Source organism: Oncorhynchus clarkii, chromosome 12 (genome assembly GCF_045791955.1).
Source record: "Oncorhynchus clarkii lewisi isolate Uvic-CL-2024 chromosome 12, UVic_Ocla_1.0, whole genome shotgun sequence".
Lineage (NCBI taxonomy): Eukaryota > Metazoa > Chordata > Actinopteri > Salmoniformes > Salmonidae > Oncorhynchus > Oncorhynchus clarkii.
Genome location: NC_092158.1, coordinates 27,963,265 through 27,971,595, shown reverse-complemented (window position 1 = coordinate 27,971,595; position 8,331 = coordinate 27,963,265). Strand labels below are relative to the sequence as shown.

The window sequence follows — 8,331 nt, the reverse complement described above, 5'->3', positions numbered from 1 at the left end:
GGCCTAGGGTTTCGGGTTGATTTCAAATTTCATCTTCAAGATAATAATTAATATGTTGGATTCACATCTCCATCTAAACCACATATCAATTGCTATAATCTGCACAGAAACTCAAACACCATTGATCACTTGCACTATGTACTTTAATGTAATCTCAACTGCAATCTAGCTCATTGGGTTGTGCTATTAGATAAAGCACAGTGATAACACATTAAGTTGTATAATAAATACAAAATATCTGACATTGAATTCCCATTTGAACTTGGTTGTGCTTTAAAATGGTTGAAAGTGCAGTGATAACACATTTAAATAAAAAACAAAAATCTGGTTGAAAGCATAGTGATAACATTGGGAATTCAAAAAACTTCTGGCAGTCTTGAGTGGGTGAATAAAGGTTGAAATCTCACTGATCAACATCTCAACCAATTAAAAAAATGTAAATGTTGAAATGACGTAGTGTGCCCAGTGGGTAGCCGAGAGTCAATGGTTGTACAGCAAATGGGGAGGAATTTGGAGGCTTGCTCACAACAGATGAGACTGCAAACTGACCTTGATGTTCTTCTATTTCAGCATTAGCAAGCTCCAACCTAAAAATCAACTATTATTGGCTGCTAGCGCCATCAAAAGATATAGGATTGTATGCTCCTGGATTGTTGGTCTCATTTGCTGTTGTAAAGTTATTTGTCCAGCAGAGGGTAGTGTCTCTAGATCCACAGATATATAGGCCTTATTTCTCATTGACGCCAAACCCATCACTGGTGTGTGTGTGGCCAAAGAGCTCTATTATCATGTAAATGTGACGAAAGCGTCAGTTCCAATCCAAGTGCCAAAGCCGTTTAGTAAACTCCAGGCGCTTACGTTTGTTGGATGATATGAAAATAGAGCTCCTTGGCCATGCACACCAGTGGTGGGTTTGGCATCGAAATGAGAATGCATGAGCAGAAAAAAAAAAGCATGCCTACTGTAAAATATGGTGGTGGATCTTTGATGTAATGGGCTATTTTTACTCCACTGGTCCTGGGGCCCTTGTTAAGGTCAACAGCATCAATAACTTTACCCAGTACCTGGATATTTTAGCCAAAAACCTGGTTGCTTCTGCCAAGAGGCTAAAACTTGGCAACACGTGGATCCTCGAGCAAGACAATAACCCCAATCATTAAAATATTTTTTTAATCACAAAGAAATTGTTAATTGGCCACAAAAATCAACATTTTGCAATGGCCATTTCAGTCTCCGGACTTGAAAGCGATTGAAAACCTGTGGTTTGAAAAGGGCAGTCCATAGAGCAATGTATATCAAGGATCTGGAAGTATTCTGTATGGTGGAGTGGTCGAAGATACCTCCCAATGTGTTCTCTAACTCAAAACATTTGACAGAAAACGCTCAGTGCCGTTAACCTCACAAGGTGAGGTATTGAAAGGTACTGAAAACAGGGGTATCAAAAATTTGACCCACCTTGTTAAACAAAATCTCTTTCTCTGAGCGATTGTATTAGTATAAAATAATATACTTTCCCATTTTTAAGTATTTTAATTATTTTATAGTAATTTCTGCTCAACTTTATCAAGGGTGTCAATAATTTCAGACCCCACTGTATATGCTACATGTAGGCATAGAAATTTGAACATTTGCTTTCATTCATACCAGCTGCTTCGGCATGTACGTGACAAATCAAGAAATTGATATACATATACAGCCTATTCCTTATTGTTGAAAAAGTTAATTGATACAATTACACATGCCCTTTGTCAATGCCAGTGAGAAAACACATACTAAAGCTTCCATAATTGGTTTTGTCAACATGGGAAAACTCATCTTTGGGCATGAAATTGCCACAGATAGCTTACCACAACAAATTCAGTTGTAACAGCTGACAGAAAACAATAACATAGGGAAAATCTAACTTAAAAAGGGGCAATCTGCAGCAGTTACATACATTTGTTCTTGAAGAATAAAATGTCAAGATGCCTCATGAGATTACTGCAACTGCCATACCCAATCAGAACACAAAATGTCTTACTCCATTGTTTGTAATTAATGTTGTAAAAAGTAAACAAACACTGTATAGCCTAAAAACATGATTCAAACTATAATTTTGATACCATCATTGATACATATTAGGTCTGTTCATGCGTTTGAAAGTGGTTAAATTTCTTCTGCCCTATCCCTCAGCTGTTTACCAGATCAGTGGGGGGTGACCGCTTTGTTATTGTTGGAACTGCAGATTGCCACTTTAAAGACAAGAATCATGATAAGATGTATTAATGCTCAAAATACAAAAGTTAAACATGTAGCCATGTGCTCAGTAAATACATACAACTAATTGTAGCTAGGACAGGTCTTACAGATGAAACAGACAATGTAGTGTAGAAAAGAAAGTGCTGAGATATTGAAACAAATGCAGAGTTGGTCAATGAGTATAATATATCGAAAAGGTCTTACAATAGTATGATAATCACAGAAATAAGGAACATTTATGATGAATCTACTAAAATCGGCAATAAAAAAGTATCCCAAACATCCCCGTGTTTTTTGTCTTTTTATCTACAAACAAAAAAAATGTATCAAGGATTTAAGTGCAAGGCAGCATTATATTCTTCATAGTGCTAGACAAAAAAAAGGTAACTGAGGCAATATCCCAAAATGCCAACCAGCATGACACAATTTCACAGACTTTGCCAGCAGACAGTTGAGTTACGATTACCTGGGTAAAATCAATCTATATCAGTTTTCAGCAGATGGATTGGTTGTGAATACAAATTTAACATCATTTTTTAGAATTATTGCAGAGGTACTACAGAATACAAATCTAAAGAACAAAGCATTATTTTCAGATATTAGATTCTGTCAACCAAAAATAAAACATACAGCGTAACCATTATTGATGTAAGATTAAATCAATTCTAAACATAAAACACATTGTAACATACAGTTTATAGCCTACCAACAAAATCAGTTTCACGAAAATGTAAGACATTATCGATGCGGTTCCCCCTACATTTGATATCTAAAAAAGGTTAACTGACCTCCTATCCAAATCTGCATGTTGAAGCTGAATCTTATAAATGCATCACAATCTAATACCATCATAATAGTGTACTAGTACAAAGACTGCAGTAAACAGCTTTCTGTAAAGAAAGTCTTTTTTTTAAAGACTAAAGGCTACCTACAACTTGACAGAGTGAACATACCATGTCGTTTAGCTACCAATATGTGTAATAAAATGTGATGTGTAGCCTAACACTGGGCTGAGCAAATGCAAGGTATACTCATGCCTGAACATTTTAATGAAAGATTGCATGGGAGTTTTTTATTTTGATGACTGTTCACAAGATAACGCAGCATGATAGAAGAGCACAGGCTTCCTTATCCATTGCAACACAAATTCTAAGGCTTGTACATCACATTGAAATACAATAGCTTATTAATCAAAACAGCATATTTGCAATGTGTGATAACGGTAACAGACAATCATTCTATTTTCGGTGATGTAAACGTACTAGATGGTGTCTTTTTGGTGGCACATAGTATGAAAACGTGGGATACAGGCCTATATGCTAACTGTAGAGGTTTCATCCCATTTTTAGGGATTTGCTCCAGACATGTGTTTGCTACATTCAACAGGGCGCACCATTTCCACTGCTTTTCTTCCTTTACTGGTGAAGTCTGGCAGCTGCTCATAGTCCACTGGGCTTACAGGACTCCCAGACTCAGAGCAAAGATGAGGCATTCCATGGGTGATCCCCACTGGCCTAATCTTACTGTGTTGATTGTAAGGATGAGAGTCAACAGTCGATGTGTAAAAAAGGGCCTCACCCCCACCACCTGATGCCTTATCTGATCTCCCATAGTGAGCATGAGGTCGACCAGGGGCCTGAGGCCGACAGGATTCTGATTGCAAAGGAAGATGAGATGGCCTATGCAACGGTCCTGTATTCTGAGGGATAGAATTACAGGATACTCTGTCAGTCAGTTTGCTAGCTGAGATCAGTTGAGGTTTACAGTTTGGGACTCGACTGACAGACTGACTGAATGATACCACGTGTCCGTCTTGGGTTTGATAGAGACTGTGCGTCTGCTCTTTTCTTTTCCCATCTGCTCCAGGGTGGGTTACAGTCCCCTCAGTATCTGGTTGCCATGACTGCAACATGTTTCTATTGTCCCCATTTTCTGAAGTGGAAATGTGACCATTATTTTTGCGTTGAAGTGAGGACGCCATCTTTGACACTCTTTCAGTTCTAGGGCATGATGCTAGCGCTGCCCCACTCCCTAAATACATGTCAGTCATCTCTAACTCCAAGCTCTCTGTGTCCAGGGATCTACTCCTCCGATTTAAGGCCAGAGGACTCGACAGAGGAGCCAGTGGACTTGACTGATGGACTCGTGTAAGGCTAAGGTGACGTGGCAGGCTGGCGATTCCCCAAGTATTACTGAGGAGACTCCGTTCATAGAGGTCAAACATTTGTAAGTCACATTCAGCAAACGCATCCTTTTGCAGGTAGCTTTCTTCAAACACTTCGTAAGGCGACGTGATGTCTTCCTCCTCCATTACCATATCCATCTGCTGATCATATTCCCCCTCATTATCGATGTCCACGACATCAAATGTGACAATGGCTGGGAGGGATTGCATGTTTTGGGAAAAGGGAGAGTCTGACTCAGAGCCTCCCATGCTTTCATTTGAATCACTATAAAACTGTGACTGTTTTGTAAAGTCCACTAGGGCTTGGGAGAAGCAAATTGCCTGGTCATCCTTCAAATCATTGTTTGTTTCTTTAGAAATATCATGATTTCCTCTTAAGTTGGGGGACTGTGGCTTGTTTTGCTCAGGGCACATTTCTTGTGATTGACATGTTTTTGAAGCAAGGGAGCTAAAAGCTGCATCTGACATTCTCTCACTATTCCCACCATTACAGGCTTTGAAATATCTCTGCTCTATGGCATGCGATCGGTTTTCTTTTTTATTCAAAGCCTCTGGGTTGACCTGGTCCTCTTTCATAGAGGCTTGAGTTTTTGAGTTGACCTTAGAAATGCTTTCCTGGAAGCTATTATCTTGGTGGATCCTCCCTTTGGTGAACAGAGCCTGCTCTTTGGAAAGTTTACACATGCTTTTCAACTCCGCGCAGAGAAGGTCCTGCTGGATCAAAGTCAGCCTGTCCTCTTCCATTAGATCTGTTTCAGGAGTGAACATATCATTTACATCACTACACTGAGCTGGCATTTCTAAAAACTCAAGTGGATCAGGCAGCTTAGATTTTTCAAGAGGTGGACTGATAAGACTATCATCAGGCTCAAAAAGCTCATACAGAGCGTCGCCACTGTAACTGTCCCTTGGTAGTCTATCCGTCCTGACATTGTCAACTTTGTCACGTCCGTCTTCATCTTGTCCTGGGGTGGTAGAGTCATAGTAACCCTCATCGCTGTTAGGAACTGACTCTTGATGGTCGCTCTGAGGGGTCATGACATCCGCAGATGTAAGGGTGGTCTCTGTAACTTCAAGATCACCATTGCTGTTGTTGCTGATGTCCATGTTATAGGAGCTAGATGGCTCTTCAGGTGTCATCCTAGGACTTTCACTGTGTTCTAGAAAGTCTGGTTCCTGGCTGTCTGTATAGCAAATGTTCTCTACAGCGTCATTTTCCCAGAGGTCATGGAGATAGTCTCCAGCCACCTCATCAGGGGTGGCCATTTCTTCTCCTCCACCCTGGTAGGTAACATAACAGGAACTCCTTTTGCCTGCATTTCGACTCCTTTCCCCCGAGACTGTGCTCTCTGCAATACTGTCGTCATCTTGATCAGCTATTATGTCACCACAGCCAGTGAGTGAGTCAAAACTCTTCAGAGACGCCACATCACCATAAAGCAAGCTTATTTGAGATGAGCCAGTAGGCAGCTGGACGTTCACTGTAGACTCTAGGTTGGTGTTTGGGAGAGAACCAGGTTCAGTGGTTTCATGGAGTGTCTCTTCATGTTTATTTGGGTTATCATTCTTTGCAACAACGTCCTTGCCTTTCATCAGTTCCCCTACAAGAGAGTCCACACTCCTTTGTTTCACCACATTGCTCTCAGACACTATGACATCAACATTAATACATTCAGGCGCAATAGTCAAACAATCTTCGACATTTGCCGAAACAGGCACATTGGATTCAGACAAACTGTTCAGGCACTCAGTGTCATTTTGGTCAATCTTAGTCTGGGCAATAGGCACCTCTTTGTTGCAGACATGAGACATTGCAACCATTTCATTTTTTTCTAAATCACAATTTCTATTCTTTCTATGACGCCTGATGCTGTTAAAAAGTCCCCTCAAACCCTTTTTCTGACGGGGGAGGGAAAAGGACTTCTGATCACCAGTAGAGTGACCAAATTCACTACAACAAGTGCTAGGAGTCTGGCTGTGGTACTCAAAATCTCCTGCTGGAACATATCCACTTCCCAGGCTGTCCTCCCAACCTGCCTTGCTAAGTCCATCATGCGTTTTACTCTTGCTTACTCCCTTTTTAGAGGCACACTTGTTCTGATTTTTGTTCCTCCCTCCAAAGAAGTTGGGCAAAACACAAATGCTTTTACGTCCTCCAAAGAATCTCAATGCAGTCCTCTTCAGTTTCCCTGATGGCTGAGGATCAGGGGGCACAGCATCAAATGTGTCAGATGGAGGCTTTACCTCAGTCTGTGAATCCTGGCCACCAATGGCTGTCTGCTCGCAGCCAGCAGACAAATGCTTTGTATAACTTGCTGGCTCATTTCCTCCGCAGGGCTCCATGGCAACACAATCTACAGGAAGATGAAATGAACAGAGAGCATGACAGTCATCACCATCAGGTGCAAAGAAGACTGCTGCCATGCCATCCTACAAAACCATTTGCTTCCATGTTTTCTGAAATGTAGGACAAATGAAGGATTAGGCATAGAATGATTCGATTCTGTTTTATACACTGGTGGGCCTACATCAAGCATGTTGGAATGGTTTTCTTCACATTAGAGGAAATAACACGTTTATAGTTAATGATCTGACAAACCTTCACAACAGCAATGTCATGCTATCTGCATAAAAAGTGTAAAGCAAGTTGTCCATTATCTAGGTGCAACATTATGCGCAAATAAATAAACAATAGGATGTGCCAAAACTGTTTTAACTTGGCATAGCTATCAAGTCACCACCTGTTTTGGAAACAAAATCATTAGCTATGTAGGGATAATTGTTTATTATGCTATACTACGCGAGAAAACAGAGAAGCATGACGTTTGTTACCCAAGCAGTCGTCGGGTTAGGACAACAACAAAGCTTAGCTATGTGTAGCTAAATTAATGCCTAACGCTAGCTTGTGTGTGGCCTGTAAATCTGAAGGACGTAAACTACCAGCAAATTATCATCTACCTAGCTAATATTCCGAAATTGAGGTGATTGTATTAATCTAGCTTGCTAGCAATCTAGCTAGCTACTTCCAAGAAATAACATTTTACTTTCTTGCTACAGTAACTACCATTGTTGGGAAATATACACACTGGCAGCAGAGGTGATAAACTACGTTAGCTAACTAGTTAGCTAGCCTAGAATACAATAATTCCCTGCAAGCGTCAAACGGTGGCTAGACTAACAACGAGGGAAATTTTTCAAAACACCTTCCCAATAAAAGTCGTGTTTAGGCGATGGGGAGATATATAAATTAACCAACCTTGTTGTTTGGCTGCTACACCCCAGGATAATATACACAATAAATCCGATTCACTTTGTTCAGTCGCGTTAACAGTCTGGAGCCTCTTGTTCATATGCGCATTGAATTCTGGTAGTCGTAGTGAGGATGGGGTATGTCTTTCTTTTTAGTTATCGTCTATTGTAAATACTAGAAGAAAAAAACACGAGAAATTAGAAACTTGTCAGTTGTAAGAAATCATATCTGATACATCTTGTGAAAATAAAGTAAAAATAAACGACAAAATAATCACAAAACAGAAAAGTAGGGTCGGAGCTTGCACCCTTCTTGGCCTCCGGATGCTCAAACTAGGAAAATTTCGGCAACAAGACGTTCATTAAATAATTTGATGGTCAATTTATCTTTCATTCATTCTAGTTACGTAGTACCTACCTCAAATATTCCAGTATGCCTGCACATTGCACATGTGTTACTGGCAGACCTTGCATATAGCTTCCGCTCTTATTTCCCATTTCACGTGTTTTTATATACATTGAATACTGCACTGTTGAGTAGGGTTTGCAAGTTTAGCGTTTCACTGTACACACTTGAAACGTTGTTAGGTCTACATGGCTATTATCATAGCTCAGTTGAAATTGTATTGTTAGTAGACTACTGGAACGTCAGCTACACC

General features: G+C 40.3%; 1 protein-coding gene across 2 annotated transcripts; it reads right to left on the bottom strand.

Annotated features, from left to right (window-relative positions):
* Positions 1 to 1,153: 1,153 nt before the first annotated feature.
* Positions 1,154 to 7,892, bottom strand: LOC139422964 (APC membrane recruitment protein 1-like). Of its 2 annotated transcripts, none has more exons than XM_071174487.1 (2): positions 7,680 to 7,892; positions 1,154 to 6,880 (listed from the first exon to the last, which is right to left on the bottom strand). In XM_071174487.1, the coding sequence occupies exon 2, from the start codon at positions 6,845 to 6,847 to the stop codon at positions 3,584 to 3,586; it is 3,264 nt and encodes a 1,087-aa protein (XP_071030588.1). In that variant the 5' UTR covers positions 6,848 to 6,880; positions 7,680 to 7,892; the 3' UTR covers positions 1,154 to 3,583. The 2 variants fall into 2 exon arrangements, with proteins under 2 accessions (XP_071030588.1, XP_071030587.1); XM_071174486.1 differs by having other exon boundaries at positions 1,154 to 6,777; positions 7,680 to 7,811.
* Between the last annotated feature and the right edge of the window lie 439 nt (positions 7,893 to 8,331).